The sequence below is a fragment of the Callorhinchus milii genome, unplaced genomic scaffold (assembly GCF_018977255.1).
Source record: "Callorhinchus milii isolate IMCB2004 unplaced genomic scaffold, IMCB_Cmil_1.0 Scaffold3, whole genome shotgun sequence".
In the NCBI taxonomy this organism is placed as follows: domain Eukaryota; kingdom Metazoa; phylum Chordata; class Chondrichthyes; order Chimaeriformes; family Callorhinchidae; genus Callorhinchus; species Callorhinchus milii.
In genome coordinates this window covers 11,737,981-11,759,757 of record NW_024704744.1, presented here as the reverse complement: position 1 = coordinate 11,759,757, position 21,777 = coordinate 11,737,981, and the positions used below count along the sequence as shown (strand labels likewise).

Sequence of the window (21,777 nt, the reverse complement as noted above, 5' to 3'; positions counted from 1 at the left end):
TAATAAATATTCCTTTTTGTCAGTAAATGATGGTTCCAAAAATATTTCTTTACAATTAAATAAAAGTCATTAATATCAAAAGGTTAAATGCAATGCATTTGAGAAACAATATTGATTTCTCATCAAATGTGATTCACTTCCTTTGTGTTTTTACAGGAATTCAGCTGCCTTTTGATAATCAAATTGCATACGTTAAACGACCTTGTTCAGAAGAGATGGTTTTCCGAGACAAAGCATGTTGTCAGTGCACACATGATGAAATTATTGAGATGTATGAAAACCTCTGACTGGAGGTTGTTCACCCATTTATTTTGCCGAAATAACATTGCTTGTGGAAGTCGACATCCATTTTGTTATGTCAAGCCAACTTTGCACCCATTGAAGGATTGATATATTTAAGAGTACAGTAACACTGTGTAAGAGTTTCCTTGACAACAGAGTTGCACAGCAATAAATAGCTTTTCAAGTGGCAGGGTCTAATTCGGTTACAATGGCTGTCGCTCACCAATTTCAATCATTGTTTGGGAAATGGAAGAACAGCTTTGCTCTTTTAATTCCCCATTGACCCGGAGATGTTCAAATTTAAAAAGTACAGTATTAAATAATAATATTATTATGTACGGGATTACGTATTAATATCATGAATTCACCCTAAATACTGTAAAATAAATACTAAGCAGGATTCATCATTCTTAAAGAAGGAGGAACAGAGTGACATTTAAGAACATAAGAAGTTGCTCGGCGAAAGAAGACCAAGGTCCATCTAGTTCGCCTTCCACCATCCTGGCAGTCCTTTGACATGTTGCTTCCCAAACTATATACCATATCCCAAGATATTACTTTCTGGCAGAAATCTATCTAATTTGTTCTTGAAACAAATTTTCTTTATTACAGTAGTCAATTGAGCAATGGATCTCTTGACAGTTACAAGTACTGTGCACGTGGTGTTGAAAACCTGCTGGGGGTGGTGTGTGGGAGGTTTCCGTACAAATAATTCCAAAATCAACAAAAATGAATTAATTCTTAGTAAAAAGAAACTTGCATTTATATAACAGTGTCAGAGCCTGACGCTAAGTTGGGGGGAAGGAGAAGGCGACTGTAGGCAGGGTTGAAGAGTAAGTTCTTCAGGCGTTATCTGAAAATGGGGGCAAGGTAGAGAGATTGGGGGAGAGAGTTCTATAGGTTCTAGATGTAGTGACTGAAAGCACAGACACAGATGGTTGAGCGGAGTGAACAAGGAACAAGCAAGAGGCCGGAGCCAACTGAGCGGAGGTGGGGGGAAGTGCAGTGGGGAGTAACAATAATAATAATAATAATAATAACAATCCTTACATTTAATATAGTGCCTTATCAAGTCTTTGAGGTGTCTAAAAGTGCTTCACAGAATATTCTGTAAAGTGAAGTGACTGCATATTTTGTGGGCAAAATGCAGCAGCCAATCGAGCACAGCAGTGTCCCACTATGAGTCGTGGATTGAGTGACCAAATATTTATTTATTTTAAAGGGATTATTACCCCCGGAAAAGCGAGCTGCTGATCGACTAACAATCTACTCACTGCTAGGTAAACAGAAGCATGTGGAGTAAGGAAACTTGTCCAATGCTTCGTCCTGCCCAGGAATCGAACCCAGGTTCACTTGCGAGGTGAGTGCTCTAACCACTGAGCTACAGAACTCCAGAGTAAGCAGGTCAGAGAGGTCGGGAGGTGTCATAACATGAAGTGATTTGTAGACAAGTGGAAATAAGGGAAATGGTGTTAGAAGATTTGTTATCATCTTATAAAAGCACAGAACAAATTCAATGGGCTAAATTGCCTCCTCACTTTCTTATGATGCTATGTATTTGAGCAGGTTCACCAGGTGAAAAAAATCACCTTTTTAGAAAAAGGAAAATCTGTTTTGCTTTACATTTGCTTCATTACATTTATTCACCTTTGGATAGAGAGCGAGAGAAAAATAATCAGCATTTCCCTTTTCACCAAGGACTCTCTTTTCCCAAAACGTTAATAGAACAACAACAAAATTGTATTGATATATTATTATGTATTAATATTAATAATACTAATCCCTGCATTTGATATAGTGCCTTATCAAATTGTCGAGATGTCTCAAAATGCCTCACATGATTTTATAATCCAATACAAAATTGCATTTGTAAAGCACCTTTCACGTTGGAATGACATCCCAAGGTGCTGAACAGTCTGGGATGAGGACTGGAGAGGGGCTGGAGACGGGCTTTGGGATCAGGGAGGGTGGAGGGCAAAGAGGGTAGGTGGGTGGTCGAAGGCACGGTTGAAGAGGTGGGTCTTGAGGCGTGTCTTGAAGGAGGCAAAGGGTGAAGGGAATGGGGGATGGAGTTCCAGAGGGTGGGGGCAGAGACGCGAAAGACCCAACCACCAATAAAAGTTCTTGAGCAAGGAATTGTTTCAGAGTAGAGCCTGAATTGTTTTATATCTTGCACTGCATCAGTGTCAGTGCCACTGAAACCATCTCTTTTAAAATGGTCTTCAGCCTGCTTCCACAACAATTCAACGTCCATCTCAAGACGGACTGCTTTGACCGTGCTTTTGGCTGCCTTTCCCATTCCCACCCCTCAGCTTCCATCCCCAGCTTGGGTGCCCAGCCAGCAGCTTTAATGCTTTGAGACATCTTCCCAAAGTGAAAGGCGCTATATAAATGTAAATTGTATTGTATTATAACTCACTTTCTGATTACTCTGAAATAAATAGGATTCCGATTATGAGGGGAAATTAAAAGCCATGTTAAATTACAAGCAAAGTTAGACAAGACTAGTATTTAGGGTAAAGAAATTTGCTAGCACTGTTCAGGCACCAATTGGTCCCCATTAATGGGTTAAGTATGAGTCAACATATTTATTCTTTGAATTCCATCAATTGGGCAGTCTTGAAATTATGGAGCTTTACACAAAATACATGAGATGGCAGCTTGGGCCACCTGGTTGCCCTCTTGCCTCTGAGTCAGAGTTTTAAATCCACAGAGGTTGTGGATCAAATGAGAAGCATAGTTTTATTCACTAAGCAGATCTTCTAGATTGAATTTCATAGCACAGGCAAGACACAGCATGTTTTCCTTGAATGACAGCTATCTGATTACCAAAGAACTTTAAACGCATATAGTCCAAGCTAACATGCTAATTCAGTGCTGGGGGTGTTGGAGATGCCATCTATCAGATGAGACGTTAAACCAAAGTACTGTCTGACTGTTTACGAGGATGCTAAAGATCCAATAGTGCTATTGAAATAAGAGAGTAGAGTTTCTCCCAGTGTCCTGGACAACAATCTTCAAATAAAATTGGTCATTCACTTCATCACTTCATGTCTCTTTTTGGGACATTGCTGTGCGCATATTGGCTTCCGCATTTGGCCTCATTATCCAGTCACTACACTTCACAATAATTAAGACATCCTCCAGACGCGAAAGGTGCTATATCAAGTGCAAGGATTATGATACGATGTGAAATAAGTGTTGATTTGGGGAGATAAAAGAAATGTGTTAATTGTACATACAAAATTATTCTGTGGTTTCAGTTTTAGTGTCTGTTTTTTCAGGATATGGTACCTGTAGAAAGGACTGGAATTATCACATTTTGAGGAGATTTTTGTTTGTCAGAAATGACTATGCTGTGTCTGTGACCTAAAGACCATATATATAAGGTTCTTTAGAACAGTGTAGACTATGGTTGTGTTGGTTGGGCACACTGAGGAAGTTGGTAAAAAAATAAATCTCTGCTAGAAATATTTCCTGTGCAAGGAGTCCTGTAGCTCAGTAGTTAGAGCATTCATATCACAAGCGAGAGACCTGAGTTTAATTCCCGGCAGAGACAAAATATTGGGCAATTTTCCTTACTCCACACGCCTCTGTTTACCTAGCAGTAAGTAGGAACCCGCTTGTTAGTTGATTGGTGGATCACTTTTCTGGGGGAAATAATTCCTTCAAAAAAAATAATAATAATAAATTGGTCACTTCAATCCATGACTATTTGTGGGACATTGCTGTGCGCAATTGGCTGCTGGGTTTTGTAAAAATACTGTAAAATACAGTCAATTCACTTTATAGTATAGTCTGTGAAGAGCTTTGAGACATCTCAAAGACGTGATAAGGCCCTGTATCAAATGCAAGGATTATTATTATTATTAATAACAACAACAACAAGATTACTTTTGTATAGCACCTTTCACGTCGGGAGGACGTCCCAAGGTGCTGGAATAAAGTAAAAACTCAGGACAACAGCTAAGTGCTTAAGCAAAATTATATTATAGTGAAACAAATTATAATATTGACATCCCTAATCAATGTGTCTCTTCTCAGTGCTCTGTGTTGTGTCTTCTCAAATGATGTGCATGCTCACTACCTTGACTCACTGGAACTGATACCTGTGTGAGGGGGAAAGAGAGTGGGGCTGCTGACAGTATGTGCCCTCGGGGGTAATGGAGGTCAATGGCCTCATCTGCTCAAGTTCCCACTCACCCAGGAGCATTTTGTTACTGGAGTTTGACAACCCCTAAGAGGAGGTCTTGATGTAGAGAGTCACAGGCCACCCTCATTTCTTTGGCACTCCTGTGGTGCTTAGTGCTCCTCTGAGGTGCATTAATAATAAAATAATAATTAATAATACTTGCATTTGATATAGCACCTTATCACGTTGTTAAGATCTTCAGGCAGATCTTAAGATCTTCTTAAGTGCTTCACCAGATTTACTGTAAAGTGGATTGGTTATATATTTTGTGGGCTAAATGCAGCAGCCAATTGCATACAGCATTGTCCCACAAACAAGATTGAGTGACCAATTATTTTTTGAGGGAATATTACCCCAGAATGCAAACCGCTTAACAACTGGGTTCCTATTTACTGCTAGGTAAACAGAGGCGTGTGGAGTAAGGTAACTTGCCTAACTTTTTTAGCCTGTTTGGGAATCAAATCCGGTCCTCTCACTTGTGAGGCGAGCGAGCTAACCACTACACTATAAGCTTTCACAATCTGATCTGTGAACTCTGTGGTACTGTGCTGTTACCTACATACTGCAATCGTAGACTGATAGGCTGGGTGAGGGAGCTTTTTACGAGGAGGAATTCAACGAGCCAGTCTTCCATTCAATCCTTATCAATCTGCTTATCCTTCTCTTCCTCCTCCTAAAGAAGGATGAGTCTGCAATTCTCTTTGAAAATGCTTCTCGTGTTGCTGCAAATAAAATATAACCATAGAGAGGGGAGAACACAAATGTAGGAGTTGGTAGGGCATCAAATGAGAAGCATTGTTTTATTCACTAAGCGGATCTTCTAGATTGAATTTCATAGCACAGACAAGACACAGCATGTCTTCCTTGAATGACAGCTATCTGATTATCAGTATCATATACCTGGTGCTTCCTGGCTCAATGCTCAACTAAGGATGTTTTTCTTCAGAGATATAATCACGTCTGCTGCTGTCAGTTATCTCCGAGAGTATGCCTCTTACAATATGTGGGAAGGCTGAAAGTCCAGCTTAGAACTATCTCTAAGAGTGCTGTAAATTCTATTCCTTCCAGTAAGATATTACTGTTTAGTGTCATGGAATTAATTTTCTCCTTATTCTGTTTTCCCTTATCTCCTTACTTGAATCTGCATATGACTGATGAACAAACTTGCTGCCTGGTTTCTTCTAAGGGGCACCAGCATTTCTTGTCCTACACTCAATTGTCCACCCATAGACATGGGGGTGAAGGAAAGCTAGTCAGAGAGAGATTCCATGGCACAGAAGTCAAGCATGACGTACCAGTAGGTTAACCATTTAATCACAGATTTGCCTCCAGGATATTTTGTAGATGATTGGGATTTAATGTTGAGGTGCACCGCGGAAATTCCAACAGTCAGAATTTTGAGGTCTGAACTACCCAATGGCATTTCTAATGTCCAGTAGTTGTATATATATTGACAATATACCTTCTTATCACAATCTGACATTCCTATAAGCTCTCCTGCTCACCATCTGTGGAAGGGAAATTTCAGCTGGGCCTAGACTTACTCTGTTTTTTTCACATTTCAGAGCGTATGTTCTTTCAACTAGTAGGTGTTCAGTACATTTTGTAAAGTGCTATGAGACATGCTCCTGACATGAAAGGCGCTGGCGTAGTGTAAGGATTTATATTTTAAATCATTATTAGGAACCTCGTAAATGGTTTCATTATGGAGACTGAATTCAACAATTTGCCAAATTCTGCACATTTTGCAGTGCCAAGAAAATAGAATAAATCTGGACGATTCCAGGGACTTTCCAACAATTCTCCCCACCCAATATGGGAATAGCTGAGTCAGCAGCTAATCGCTGAAGGAAATACAAGAACATATTTTTGAAGTCTGTAATAATGTCCATTGATATTACGCAGAACAGTCATTGAATCCATAGAATAATTTGATAAGTCAGTTAAAATCCGTGAATCACATGGGATAAAATTAAATATAATTGCTTAATCTCTTTAGACAGCGCTGATCAATACAACCTACGAAATAGTACAGCCACGTGTTTCCCAGCAGTGAAAAGATCTTATGGTTAAAGCACCAGCATGTGCTTTAGAGCTTCTGATGCCTGGAATACACTTCCCGACACAAACATACAGGATCAACAGTAAAAGCCTTTAATGTAACAATCATTATCCTTCAGCTCATTTCCAGCTTTATCTCACTTTTACTTTTCCAACCATTTTAAAACCAATGGTTACATTATTTTTTGATGATTTTGCTTTTTATTATACCTGCCTTTTCTCCTTTAATGCTGGCAGCCTAGCTCAGTTGGTAATATTCTTGCCTCTAAGTCGTTGTGAGTTCAAGCTTGACTTTGGGACTTTGAACTCACAATCTAGGCTGCTACTCTATTGCAGTGCTGGGGGAACACTGCATTATTGCAGATGTCATCTGCATGAGATGTTAAACCTGTCTACCTGTTCAGCTTTAATAATCCTTCCATTTGGTGTAGCCCCTATCATGTCAGCAGGATGACCCAAAGCACTTCACAGAATTTAATTTAAAGTGCAGTGATTGTGTGTGACTAAACTCCGGACGCCCATCACACCAGCCGTTGCCGGGCTGCAATGGCTCCCAATCACCGAACAGATCGACACCAAGATCCTCTCACTCGTTTTCAAATCCCTTCATGCCCTTGCAACTCCCTACCTATCTGATCTGCTTACCCCCCACACCACCACCCCCCCCCCCCCCAAGCCTCCGCTCGGCTAGCTTCGGCCTCCTGTTTTTACTCGCCCCCTCCACTCCACCATTGGCGGCCGTGCTTTCAGCCACTATGCCCCGAAGCTCTGGAACCCGCCCTCAATCCCTCCACCTTGCCCCCTCCCTCTCCACTTTCAAATCCCGCCTAAACACCTTCCTTTTTGATCGTGCGTACGGCCCCCCGGAACACAAGATCACAAGATTGGTTTGGACAAAGAAAGCACTTTGGCCGTGTGATCCCATGCTTAAGAGTATCCAACCAAACTGAGAATTCCATGGATCCCACATACACAAGCCATCCCACATGAAAGGCGCTATGTAAATGCAAGCTGTTGTTGTTGTTGGAATTCCCTAGATAGGTTGTTGGAATGGAATGTGGACTCTCTCCCTGGAGGGATGCATCCTGCTTACCTAATTCCGGAAAGTATTAGGTGCAGGTTGAACAATGCAGAGGCAGTTGTATAAGGATATAAGGATGGGGAACACTTATCTATTTGCTGCAATGGCACTTTCCCCTGATGGAGATAATATGCTCCAATGTATCTGTGGTCATTTATTTTAAATATTAAATTCAATATAACGGTAACGCAGACACCATATGGTCATTGCGTCACTGTTCCTGTCATTATCACTGTAATTTGTTCACTGACATTGTGCTGCTAAGTACCACTTCTCTTTAAGATGAATTCCAACTCCAGATCAATTTATTCAGACAATATTCATCTATGGGCAATAAGCTCAAATATCATTCCCGACTTTCTATAGTGAAATGCCATGCATGTCACTTTACAGTACTTGTGTGAATTGGTTTATTGATGAATTCAAATGAACTCCAACTACACTTCTAGCCTTAACATTATTGAAACAAGATGTGGTTGCTTTGGCTTTGGTAATGTTTTGGTTAAAGACAATGTTTTTGGAGTCTAATATAATAATTCTTGCATTTGATACAGTGCCTCATCATGTCATTGCAAAATCTCAAAAGCACTTCATATAATTTACTGTAAAGTGATGTTGCTGTGTGTATTTTGTGGGCAACCATGGCAGCCAATTTGAACACAGCAACATCCCACAAACAGCCATGGCGTGAGTGACCAATTTTATTTGGTGGATTGTTAGGCAGGACACCAAGATAAACTCTGTCTCTGATATTCACCTTTCAAAACACATTCTCCACAAAGTGAATTAAGGAAGAGGGCAATGTCCTTAACTCCAAATACAAAGTAACACACTGTATCACATTCACTAGGTGAATTAGTGACATCTAGTGGGGAGGAATAGGTAGTGCACCAACTTCACTTTACAGCTAAAACATTGGCTTCAAACCTTACTTAAGATGAACCTTGAACAAAGAACTAATCTTAAGAGAATGAGGTTAATAGAAACAGGAGTTGACACCTAGTAAGAAATGTTTCCATAAAGGGATTCTCAACTGAGTCAATTCGTTTCACTTTATGGCTGTTTGTGGAACATATCGCTTTGTGCGACTGTGGCATTTCACTCACAAAACAGAGTCAATGCACTTTGCAGTATATGCAGTGAAGAACTTTGAGATATGTCTCGAGGAAGTGAAAGGCGCTGTTTCAAATGCAAGGATTATTATTGTTATTATTATTATTGTTGTTGTTGTTGTTATCATTGATTCTCTCGTTGGTTAGAACCGTTTGCTTAAAGGAGAGATATGTTAAAATAATAACATAGCCACGAAAAAAGCATTGCTCTGCTCTCTCTGCAAGTTATCTTCACCATGTGTCAGTGTGGGAGGACTGGACGCTTCTCACCAGTCGCTGAATGGCGCTGTTGTAGGCTTTTTTTTCCCCCCTCTCCAAATACAGTAGTTATATTCTGTACATTGTCGATTCCAGTTGACAACAACAACAAAAAAACAATCGCAGTTTTGGTTTCTCTGTGTGTGTTTTTTTCTCCCCCCCCCCCCCCCCACCCCACCTCCTTTTTTTTTTCGATTTTAGCATTTGGAATTTTTTTTTAAAAAAAAAACAAGTTTTGGGGATGCATTGCAATGAAAAATAAAAATTCACTCAAAGTGGGTAAAAGCTGGGCTGTAACTACCTGGAGGGAAAAGCGTTTCACAACAACGAAAATCACTGTCTTGATGGCTTGATGTGCAGAGAGAGAGAGAGAGCAGTGATCTCTTTGCTCTAACACAGATTGCAACTTTAATATGTGTCTGAGCTTGAAGGGAAAGGTAGATATATACGGTTTAAAGCAAATAGAAAGGTGTATCATATCCTCTTGTATATTGCACATGACACTTTAGGACGTTTTACTGTTAATTCATCTCTAAGTACAGTGGATCCAAATGTATGATGCTGCATGTGTATGTGTGTGTATGTGTGTGTACGAGAGAGAGAGAGAATAAAGCTTTAAGACTCTCTGTTACAGTCCTATTTTTGAATGCAAAATCTGCAAATCATTTCTCAAATCAGAAATGAAGAACTTGGGAATGGGGGGTGGGGGGGGGGGGAGAACCCAACTGTTTATCAGAAATCATATCCAGTGGATCATTCAATAAACTGTGCGAGGTGACAGGAAAGATCATGCTCGTTATTACCGGTTCTTATAGCAGAGAGGGGAAGGGAAGGGGGGAATGGGATAGGGTTGGAGGGAGGGGGGGGGGGGGGGGGGGGGGAGGACAAAAAAAAAAGTTCCTGGTATCCACGTACTGTTATCAGTCAGGACATCTCATCCATGGCGAGCTGACTGACAATAATGCAATTCAAGGAGTGTCTGAACGGGAAGGATGTTCTTTTGCAAAGAGCGTTAACACGTTTCTAATTAAAGACACTCCAGGCTAATCCGGGGGGAACTGGGCTACGTCTGCAACCAGTGCAGTGAGTGAGTAAAGACTGGGAAAGATCTAACGAAACTTACCGAACAAAGGTTGCCAAGTGGACTTTTATTGTTTACCACCCACCACCTCAAGTCGATAATATCATATTGAACTACCACATGCATCATATACTATATAAGGGCCTGCACTTGGAGGCAAGGCTGAAAAGGTGTAGTTTATGGAATATAGTGCACAGCAGAAGAAATCATTTATTTTGTGAGTGAGTCTCTGAACATTTGTTTCATAAAAAAGGGTGAGAGCAAAAAATACACGAGTTTGCACTGAAGCCCAGGAAGGAGAGCAGAGCAGAGGAGACGACTTGGAAGTGGTGTTTTGAAGGTAAAAGCAAAATGTTTTGACTCAGATCTGCCTGTAGATTGTATGGCATTTATTTTTTTATTTTATAATCACTTTGCTGCAAGGAATCGGACAGACAGAGACCGACAGACAGACAGACAGAAAGAGAGAGAGAGAGAGAAAGTGAGGGCAGTGCATGCTTTACCAGCTTTACTAGTTAGTTTAGCTGATGCAAAAAAAATAGCAACACGAAAGCAAATTGTGTGTGCATTTTCTGGAGTTTTATTACAAGAATTGTGAAAACTTCTGTCAGGGACAGTCAGCAATGCACGTTGATCGGTTAGCAAGTTTAATAAGATCTGAGTCTATTTTGTCTTGTGATTTGTACCCCAAAAAATCACTTGTATTCTCATCTAATCCAAGGGAAATCGACAGACTAACGCCAATGACAGTGAAATTGCACAGTTATGAGTGGTTTGGCATAAGCTTGTGATTGTAATAGCAAAGCTGTTCAAGAAGATCATGACGTTTTTTTTTCTTCCAGTGCAACCAGCCAAGGTTGGGGAGGCTTTTAATCTGATTTCAACAGAAATGCAGGGAGTGAGATCCCCCTATTCTTTGGACTTGTGCTCATAATAATCACAGCCGGACATTGCAAAGAGAAGACCAACCTCACCGAGTTGCAGGACAAGAAGAACCTATTTAACTTGATATTGGAGATCGTCAACCAGTTTAAGAAGCAGCACTCACAGGAGGAAAATGGTCTGAACTATTTCCCCCAACGCCTCGATTACACCTTTCATCCTCAGGAACAACCTGACTACAATGTGTATCACAAGGAGGAGAGGGTTGGTAAGTGTTGCTTTAGATCTATTGATCGGTGTGGTTTTTGTTGCGGGTTTGTCGATTTGAGAATGATCCCCCACCACCACCCCCTCCCCTCTCCCTGTTAATTTGGCACTTTGCAAGTGAAGTGTTTTGGGGGGTAAGGAACCATCCACTTGTGTTTCTAGGCATTGAAGTCCAGCCCAGTCCCTTGGATATAGTGTAGTGTGTGTATAATATATACGTGTGTGTATATGCTGTGAAAGCTCACCGTTAATTAGTAAATGATCTGGAGCTTTGGGGTACAGCAGCTCAGGCACTGGAGCTCTCTCATGGGAAGGTCATTGAGTGAGATAGCCTCAGGTTGGCTTCTCTGTGGAGGTGACTGTCTGGTGAGAGTGTACAGTGAGCTCTTCTCTGGGTCCAGGCGACACGAGTGAAGCTGAATGGAGGGGAGGGAGGGAGGGAGGGGATGGGAGCAAAGTGCCACCATGGAGCATTTTATGAATGGAGACCAACACGTAGAGGGAAAGAAGGAAGAAAGGGGTGACTCGAGGACATGGGCTGCGTAGGTTTCAGCAGATACCGTGTGCATTTCACAACCAAGGCTTGGGATGTGTTCTCTGGACTTTGCAGGAGTGGTCCCCACCTTATCACTTACCAGCTGGATTTGTTGGTCAGAGCCTTTAGTTAGTACTTTTTTTTTTTTGCATTGTTTCATTTGCCTCTGGCTGAAGGGGAGGAAAGTTTTGCATAAATAAAACACTCTTGCAGTTGCCAAACTGTGATCGTTTCTCAAAATAACATGGATCAGTTTTTTTTTGCAGACCTACTCACCCAGTCAGTCACTCGAGTACTCACTCAGTCAGTCAGTGCCCTGTTACAGAATTAGAATTACACTCGGATCCCTGCTATTTGCGATCTCATCATCCATCCGTAAATTATCCCACGTTTCTATAAACAAAAGTATTCGGAATCCGCGGCTAATGGGCTTTATAGTGCTTCAAATTGAAACAAATGGGAAGGGCTGACGTCTCGATGCTTAAGGTTCCTGTAAACTGCAATTGTGCTGCATGGTTTGTCTGCCACATAGTTGGCCAAGTCACAGATTTGAATCAATATTTCATACAAGTACTCTGACCAAAAGTAGAAATCTGAAACTCCCAGTCCAAACACATGTGAAAAGACCTGTACAATGCAGTCGAAAGCTAAAGCACTCATTCGGTTGTTTTGAAATTATATATATATATTTTTTTAAAAAACCTGCCTTTTGGTTGATGTTACTGTTTGAATGTTGCCCAGAGCGAAAGAGAAAAAGAAAAGTCTCTTTAAAATGTTGTTTTCATTTCTCTTAACAGAAATAGTACCCAGAGATCTGAGGAAAATGAAAGACAAGTTTTTAAAACATTTAACAGGTGAGGATGTTAATAGGCTCTTCCTTGTTCACACTTATGACATTTTTTTTGCTGGGTGATAAAGCAGTGCTTTTTGCTCACTTTGCTTACGTTTTTTTTTCAGGACCTCTTTACTTCAGCCCAAAGTGCAGCAAACACTTCCATCGGCTGTATCACAATACCAGGGACTGCAACATACCAGCATGTAAGTACCAACTGCTGTAACAAACCTCCCCTGATGGGTAAATAGTGGCCAACATCACAGTAACAATATGCAGACGTTTAAAGGGGATAATTTGCTCCCATGACTTTCTTGGAAAATCCTCTTCAATCTCGTGCTTATTCATGTCTATGGTCCTGTGGTAGAACATGTCTCAGTTTGGTTTGGATACTCTTTAAGCATGGTGATGGGTTTTTGCATGTGCCAAACACCTGGCTGACCCAAGAGAGAAAAAAAATCCTTCTTGAGGGCTAGTAACTGCATTAAAGTTGGAACACTGCAATAGGGTGGATTTTTTTTTATTACAGATCACACAAATCTGTTTTGGTTAGGCTAAGGTAGAATAAGGATATGCCAAAAGAATGCCGTATAGAATTTGGCTCATGACACCGAGCCAATATCAGACTGACTTTAACCTGAGACAAAACGTACGCACACACGGTTTCATTTTTGGAGGGAGATTTGGGACTTGATTCCAAATCGGAGCTGAGCTGTTTCAAGTTGGTGTTGTTCTATGCGATTTCTATGGGATATGGTAACTTAAGACAGCTCAGTGCTGATTAGAAAGAGCTCCTTCAATTGAAGCAAAACGGCTGTGCTATCTGTGTAAGGATTATGAACAAATTATATGTTGCCACCCACCCCCAGCCTCCTGGACACAAATCTGTGCTAAATTTGGCAGCCCAACATGATTGTTCTGAACAATTCATTGCCAATGCATACATACAACTTATATTGAAGATAAGTTGCAGGCTAGAGCTGTAAGAGTGAATGCAATGATGGGAAATCCGGAGGAATTTCAGGACAATTTCTGGAAGATCCGATGGTTCCTTCTGGCAAACTCTGTTCACATGCACCCACTGTTTCATCTCGACTCAATGTCGTTCCTTGTATCCCATGTCACCTTTCCCTCATGTGGGAAACTCAGCTAATCTTATCAAACATTCACTGTAGGAGCAAGGTAGATTAGGGAAATAAATCTATGGAATACCCCCATCACAGTCTTTAGGATTATCAAAATGAACAAATCCTTAGTATGGCATTATGTGTATACAGCATAAACATTTACTTTTTATTGAAATAAGTTTTCACTTTTTTATGATGGCACTAAAGCTGCGAATGATTGACTGAACAACAGTTAAGATGGGAATTACAGTTCTCTTGTTTACACTTGATTGGTTGAGAAAATGATATCATTGCGTGTGTGTGTGTGGGAGAGGTAAATTGTAAATTGTTACAATTGAAGCTTTGGAAACCAAAATTTACAACAGGCAAATTGAAATTCTTGCACTTTGGATAAGCCCTCATGTTCTAATCCATTTCATGGGTATGAAAGTCAAATGATCGGGTTATTCAGACGCTGAATTACTAACTTTAAATGACCAACAGTTGAGTTTTTCAGAGGAACTTGACATACAACAATCTTTGGGGAATAGGCTATTCAGAAGCAGGTGTTTGGTTAGAATGATTGGTAGTGTGTGCAGCACCGGTGACAATATTCTGTTTTTTTTTTGACAGATTATAAAAGATGTGCCAGACTTCTCACACGATTGGCAGTCAGTCCGATGTGTAGGAAAGGCTAACTTGGATTAAAGGTAAGAAGTCTTATTAAGTTAATGTCTTCATATGTCATTTAAACAGCTTTGCTGTGGGAGTTAGACGTCTTAACCATTCTGTTATGACACTGGGTTGTTTTTTGGGGGGTGGGGGAAAGAAATGGGAGCTAATGGTGCTATTTTTGAGAGGATTTGCCCCACTTCACTGCAGCTGGTCATTCACAGCAAGTCTGCATGTGTGAATCTTCCTTTAGGCAATATCAATTACCTATCAGTATCAATTTAATTGATTGGCATTTGTCAATGCAGTGTCCCTATTATTGTCTGTGAAACCTATCTGTGCTGCATATTATCAAAATTATTACATTCATTTCAGCTCCTCAAAACATTTAGAACTCAGTTTCAGAAAAGGTATATTTTTTTTGTAGAAAAAAAGTAACCTCTTTAGAGAGGTGGAGTATTTCCGAATAACTAGTAGAGCCTTTTCCAAACAGTGGAAAAAAGGATTTCTGCACCTCGTTGTAAGTTTATAGATTAATAGGTCTAAAAAAATTCTAGATTTACACTTGGTTTAATTACTCAATGTGATAATAATAATAATAATCCTTGCATTTGATATGGCACCTTATCACGTCATCGAGACGTTTCAAAGAGCTTCACAGAATAGATTGTAAAGTGGATTGACTATATTTTGTGGGTGAATTCATGTTGGGACAGTTGGAAGTTATTCAAAATCCAAGCAATTACAGGCCTAAAGGCCTCTTGGCTACACTCTGCTGGCCTTAATGGGTTGGAAATTGCTTCCCCACAACCTAACACTAATTGCCGAGGTACACTTCAATGAAAAATTAATAGGAATGTCAGCAGTAGGGCACGTCATTTGGTCTAGCCTTGTAATCGATACCTCATCCCACGCATATTGGAAACAGTATATCTAGCTTTTGATTAATTAGTATAAAAAAAATCAATTGAATGTTGCTCCTTAATGGGCTTACTTTGCTAATCCACAATAGACAATACTGTTGAGTGCTCTAACCGATAGGTTAGTTTTAAAAGGCAATACATACACTATTTGAAGGTAGATGTAGTTCAGGCAAAATAGTACATTACAGTAAATGCTGTGAAACACTGCGATCACTCTGGCTGGGAATCGTTATATCAAATGCAAGGATTATTATTATTATTATTATTATTTCTTCATTTTTCTTAAGCAGACAGTGGGAATAAATCTACTTTCACTTTATTTTTCCTATAAGCAGTGATGAAAATGTCTAAAAGACTTGGATAATTCACGCTGTTATTGCTTGCATTCATTTGATGAAATATCTGCTTGTTTGCTCTATTCGAAGTAGATACTGCAAGGAGTGAAATCTTAGCTTTTTGCTTACAGATAATTACATGAGATCATTTTGATCCAATTTCTCAAGCAGAGTAACAGTACTGTAATATATTGGAAGCATAAAAAATAAAGTGACCCATGGTGCAACTATCCAAGAGTAGATCAATTGGTGGTCTGTTTCTAGATGGAATGCCTCAAGGAGTCATCCACCTGCCATAACTTACCCACAATCTAGCAGGCAAATTTGAAAACCATTCTACCTGGGAATTACAAAAAAACCATAGATGTTCAATACAAACAGCTTCTATTGTTAGACACAGTATAAGGATTCAAACAATGAGATCACATTTCTTAACATTTCTCTTGTCTTGAGTTAAGACAACTAACCAAAGATGAGGGAAATGTTAAGAGATCAAGCAAACAGAAGTGCCTCTGTGAAGCACTGAACAATATTTACTGTATTTGATGGCACTTAGGGTTACTTCCAACGTAGAAATGCGCCGCAATATAAGCTGATGCTCAATGAATAAGAACTATGAAAATTGCTTTTTGATTTGACAAAATGAAAGCTAGGGTATTTTTCCAGAGCCTAAGTTTTCTATCAAACATTGGGGCGAGAGGAAATCTTGTGATAGCTGGATTCATTTTGGAACATCCACTTATTGGTGCAAACAAATACATGCAAGCCCAGAAACTGTTTACCTGTATGCACATCACTTGTTTGTGGGACATTGTTTGGTGCACACTGTCTGTCACATTTGCCTACAAATACAGTCAGCACTCTGCACAGGAAATCTGTGAAACATTTTGAGATGATGTGATACGGCACTATACCAAATGCACAGATTATTATATTATGTGTGTATTCCCAGAATTGTCATGTATGTCCTCAATCATGAACACCAATTTATTTTTGGCAAATTCAAGTTCTATAGATTAAACTTAGGTGAATTTTGTTTAACCAATTAACTGAGTATTCAGTAAATGACTAATAATTCTTAGTATTTGATTACTTGAAGGCCTAATAAATTACAACAGAATATCTGCACATAGAAATGCTATGCTTGACCATATTCCTGGAAGGGTCAATCATGGTGCACAGCTTTTTGGCTGGGATTTAGGCTCATAATTACAAATATTTCACTCACAATTTGATATACATAATTAAGTGATGAAGCATTTTCAGTATCTCATAGATAATTAGGTAGCAGTCATTTTCACAATTCAAACAATTGAAATCTGTCTGCATATAGACTTTTTAAGTACATTTAAGTTGAATAATCCATTTTATATCTTACAGGTGGCAACGATAAATTAATATCCCAAGAACCAAGAAAAGTGCCTTGGAAAGCAACAGGGAAACAAATTGATCTCAATATCTTTATAACATATTCCATTGTGAACAAAGATTTATTTTTGCAAACTGATGGATTACTTCCATAAACTCCTTTATGTGCATTTTGTATGTTGTCAACATTGTTTCCGTAATTCTGTACATTCATATAAATAACTGCCAATGATACAAAGGCTAACATTTAAAGAAAATAATAACACTTCACTGTTCTTTTGTGTACTGCGGCCAAAAATTGCACATATGCTATCTTGTTCAACAAATCATGTTTGGAACTTTATTTTGTATTAAACATCAGGAGAGATATGGTTCATGACAAGACTAATGCATCCTAAATTTATCGTAGGATTTGTTTCATGCTTCAGAGTGCTGGTTATCGTTACATGTCAAATGTAATGCTTCTGCAGTTTAATTCCATTTGCTGGGTCATAACAGCAAAATATTGATATAATAGAATATTTAGGGTCACTCTGTACCCCAAGAGTTAAATTATGGTTTGCATGAATTTTTTCTTGCCTCTGTCTTTACAAAAACGAATATTTCAAAACAATGCTGGTAGATTAGTGCAATGTTGGTTATAGTTTACATTCTTGCAACTAAAAAAAAACGACATCTGTGAGCAATTATCTTTTCTCAAACACAGTGGAGTGTCATTTGTACATAAATATACAAGCTAATGTCATTAGTCACTGTACATTACAATTTATAAACATTCCAGCTAACATGTGCAATATGTATATATTGTAAAGACCTGAATATATACCAGTTATAAAATAAAGTGTTTAGTATTTGACACAGACAATTGACAAGTGCTTTTTGTTTGCATTCTATGGCTGTTGTATGATAATATAATAATCCTTGCATTTGATATAAAGCTTTTCACATCTTCTGGACATCTCAAAGTGCTTCACAGCATATACTGTAAAGTGAATCGACTACATTTTAAGTTTTTAAACCACTTCAATCATTAATTTATAGCAGCAGAATTTTGTTTGTTTGAATTGTCAAACCATGAATTGGCTGCTCTCAGTAAATTGAAACAAGGAAGTGTGTCAAGATCAATAAGGATTTAGTTATATCAACTTATGACATCCAAGATTTAATCTCAGTAGCCAGAAACTACCTACACGCATGTTTGACACAAGTTCCTCGAGGATTCTTTCTTTCTAATTGATTTGAATTAGACAGCAAATGTCTTCTGTAAATTCCTAGCTGGAATACTTCGAAGAAATTCAGTCTTGCACCACTACCTTATTAATTAAAAATCAGCTATTAGGTAAGCCAGCATGCCATCAGTAGCATCTTTCTTTGCATAGCAACGGGTGCAATAGAATGCTTGTAATTTCATTAAAAAAATGAAGTTCAGCATCTCAGGAACGTCATGCATGTCCACGGTATCACATTTTCTATACAGTATTTATGTACAGTTCCTCCAGGCCTATTGTGCCTGAAGTATAGTAACTGTGATAAGCCTGAAAGATTTTGTTTCAGCACCAAAGGGTCATTTAACCCCTCCTTTCCAAATGGCTCAATGCAACACTTTCTACGGATTGGCAGAAGCCTAAAGTGACATTACTGTACACAATTACTTTGGTGTTTCTCCTCAGGTGACAAATCATGTTTTAAAGCTTTTAGTCTTCAGTATGGAATCACAGTGCTCAGCCAAACTGCTCATAGAATATTTCAAAAACAGGCTGATGTACTTAGTTGTGTGGTAACATCCTCTTACCTCCAGTATCATCTGCTTTCCTATACTAGAACCCAGTAAGGAAACATTTATGAGTGAGATAAAAGGACCACATATTTGGATCAACTTTGCAATATGATCTGTAGGATACACAAAAGGATTGCAAAATCCCACATGGTCTGGCACATTGGGAATTTGCCAAGCAAATCTCTTGGGCTTCTTGAAGTGATTCTTTTTACACGTCTTGAGAACGTTATGTTACAAACACGAGACCTACATCAGACACATCAGTTTTCAATCCCAAAGTCTTTCTTCTTAGATTTGAGCTCCACTGAGCGCAACCTATTGGTTCCAAAAATAATGTTTCGTATAACTTGGAAGATATAGTCTCAAAAAAAATTGACTAGTGAAGTCCGAATGGGAATCTACTGATGACTCTAGGATTCGGGTGTTTATTGATGAATTTCCTGGAACTGAAGTGACCAGAAGTGGGCTTCTATTAGAGCCTTTTTGTAGCTCTATGATGCAGTGGTGAATTGTGCAGGTGGATTTTTGTTGAGATTAGGACTTCTAAAGATTAAACTTTGGACCTAGAGATGATTTTTAGTACAGGTGCAGTTCACTCCAACATCACTAATACCACAGGAACCGACCTTCACTTAGCAGTAGACCTGACTTTACTATTTGGTTTAGAATTACTCCTCGAAACTACAAGGTTAAATTAAGAACCGCCTTATTTTCCTCCTCAACAGTCTCACTTTCATTCTCGAGGGGAATTCTAGAGACAATAATATCCATAGCTGAATCAGACAACATCAAGTGGTTTGAAGTAGAAGCAATATGTTCAATCCTTACAGCTCGGGTATAGGAAAGCACAATGAATGCAAAATTATGGTGCAGGTCATGAATCAAGAAAAATAAAGATTTAATATTACCTGGGAAAACCGTGACATTCCTGATGTAAATTTGGCAAGTCAATTAAATATATTTCCCCTCCTTCACATCATCTTTAAGAGCTTTATTTGTTTTAAAATTACAAAACAAACTCCTCATGTTGTGACACGTAAACTTGCAACCTGGCAAATCTCTTCTGCAGAAGCATGTTCCTTGAAAAAAAAGACTCACTTCATTCATTTGCAGTTTATTTCACAAGTTGACAATTACACTACAATATTAAAAGTGGGCAAATGATACAGCAAATGAGTGCTTTATCTAACTAAAGTTCTTAACCCACTTGGCTCAGAACTGTGGCTCTTAAAAGATGCAAAGTTTGAAATGTAAATCTGTGGTAAATGTCAGGAAAACATAATATTTTATATCACTCCCAAAAGTAAATCACTTTTGTCAAACCATCATTTTAACAACAACAAATTACATTTTTACAGTGCCTTTCATGTTGGAAGGTTGTCCCAAAGTGCTGGGATCATTTTAACTAACAGATTTATTTATGGAACCATGTCACTTGATGAGAAACCTTGGTTTTATTGTTTGAATGTAGCTTGGCCTCCACATACAAATGATACATCATCTAAATGGAGGGTAAAAACATGGGACAACGGGAGGACCAAATCAACAAGTGTCAAAGGCAACAAAAAGGTCAAGAAAGCCTTGGCCACAGAAGGAGAAAGAATACGAACTTTGTGATTTTGACAAAGGCTGTCTTGGTGCTGTGTCCAGGAATGGGAACCAGCCTGAAGGGGCTCAAGCAACAACAACTTGAATTTGTATAATGCCCGTCACCCGGGTCAGCGTCTCAGAGCACGTAACAGAGGCTTGACGCCGAGTAGGGGGAGGCAAGAGGCTTGACACTGAGTGGGGGAGGTAGGAAGTGACCGTAAACACAGTTGAAGAGGTAGGTCTTCAGGTCTGACCTGAAAAAGGAGGAGGGGGAAAAGCGGAGGGATTGAGGAAGAGTTCAGGGCACAGTGACTGAAAACATGGCCACCGATGGTGGAGCGGAGAGGACGAGGGCAAACAGGAGGCCAGAAGCAGCCCAGTGGAGGCAGCGGATGATGGTGCGGGGAGTAAGCAAGTCGAAAAGGTAGGGAGGTGCAAGGGCATGAAGGGATTTGTGGATGAGTTGAGGATCTTGAGTTTGAGCAAGGAGGGAAGACAGAGGTGGAAGTGAATTTGGGTAGCAATAATGCTTATAACATTAATTCAGAGAATCCCTGTACTATATTGGCTCATGAAATGGTTTTGATGTAAGCAGAATAAGCCTTTGGCTCCTTGATGTGCTTCTCAATCTAAAGATTAACATATATTCCATCAAGCTGCATATTTCTTGGAGCCTGATTTCAGCCTGTTTAAGTTGGTAGCAATCTCACCTCCGAGTTAGAAGGTTGCTGGTTCATACACATCAGGACTAGGTCACCTGACACCAGTAAAGGTGTCAAGGGGATGTACTCAGTACTCAAGTCTATGTCCAGATCTAATCTGAAGTCTATGCCCAGACTCCTGAAATGTTAAAGAAGTTTAGCCAGAGTTGGAGGAGATTGTGTGAATCACAAAGTACTCAACATTTTCTCCTTGATCTAACTTAATGCAGCATGCAATTTGAACCACATCATCCTTAAGCAAAACCGAGATTCTGTTCTGATGGATGGATTTCATAAAACGAAACGGGGTACACCTCAAACAAGATGATTTATATAGGAACAGACGCGATTAACTATTTTTCTCCCTCTTGAATATGAACTCCCATACAGCTTAGCTTTTATGAAGAATCAATAATTTACCAGCACTCAGTAAGAAGATAGAAATGTAAAACTCAAAAGAGTCTTATAACTGCTCTCAGTTTCACCAGTAGTTTCTGGCATGTCACATACAAACTTTTGTAACTATGAGTACTTTGCAATCAATTCTTTGGTGATTTTTGACACAACATCTTGAGATAAAAGTTGAAAAACGTGTTTCATCAATCTACATAACCATAGCATTTCTTTCCATTAAAATGACAGAAAGTAGAAATTGATGGTTTGAAGGATAAAGGATGGGCTTTTGAAATGAGCTTTTCAGCAAGGAGGCATCACTAATTTTG

General features: G+C 39.3%; 1 protein-coding gene across 1 annotated transcript in view; it reads left to right on the top strand.

The window, feature by feature from the left end:
• The window catches only part of alkal2b (ALK and LTK ligand 2b), a 40,291-nt gene extending 23,222 nt beyond the window's left edge, over positions 1–17,069 (top strand). Inside the window, exons 2-6 of the mRNA XM_042332761.1 lie at positions 10,941–11,217; positions 12,549–12,605; positions 12,709–12,789; positions 14,323–14,399; positions 17,000–17,069. Of these exons, the coding sequence (XP_042188695.1) occupies positions 10,941–11,217; positions 12,549–12,605; positions 12,709–12,789; positions 14,323–14,387 (480 nt within the window). The 3' untranslated portion in view covers positions 14,388–14,399; positions 17,000–17,069. The remainder of the gene's footprint in view (positions 1–10,940; positions 11,218–12,548; positions 12,606–12,708; positions 12,790–14,322; positions 14,400–16,999) is intronic.
• Positions 17,070–21,777: the final 4,708 nt, after the last annotated feature.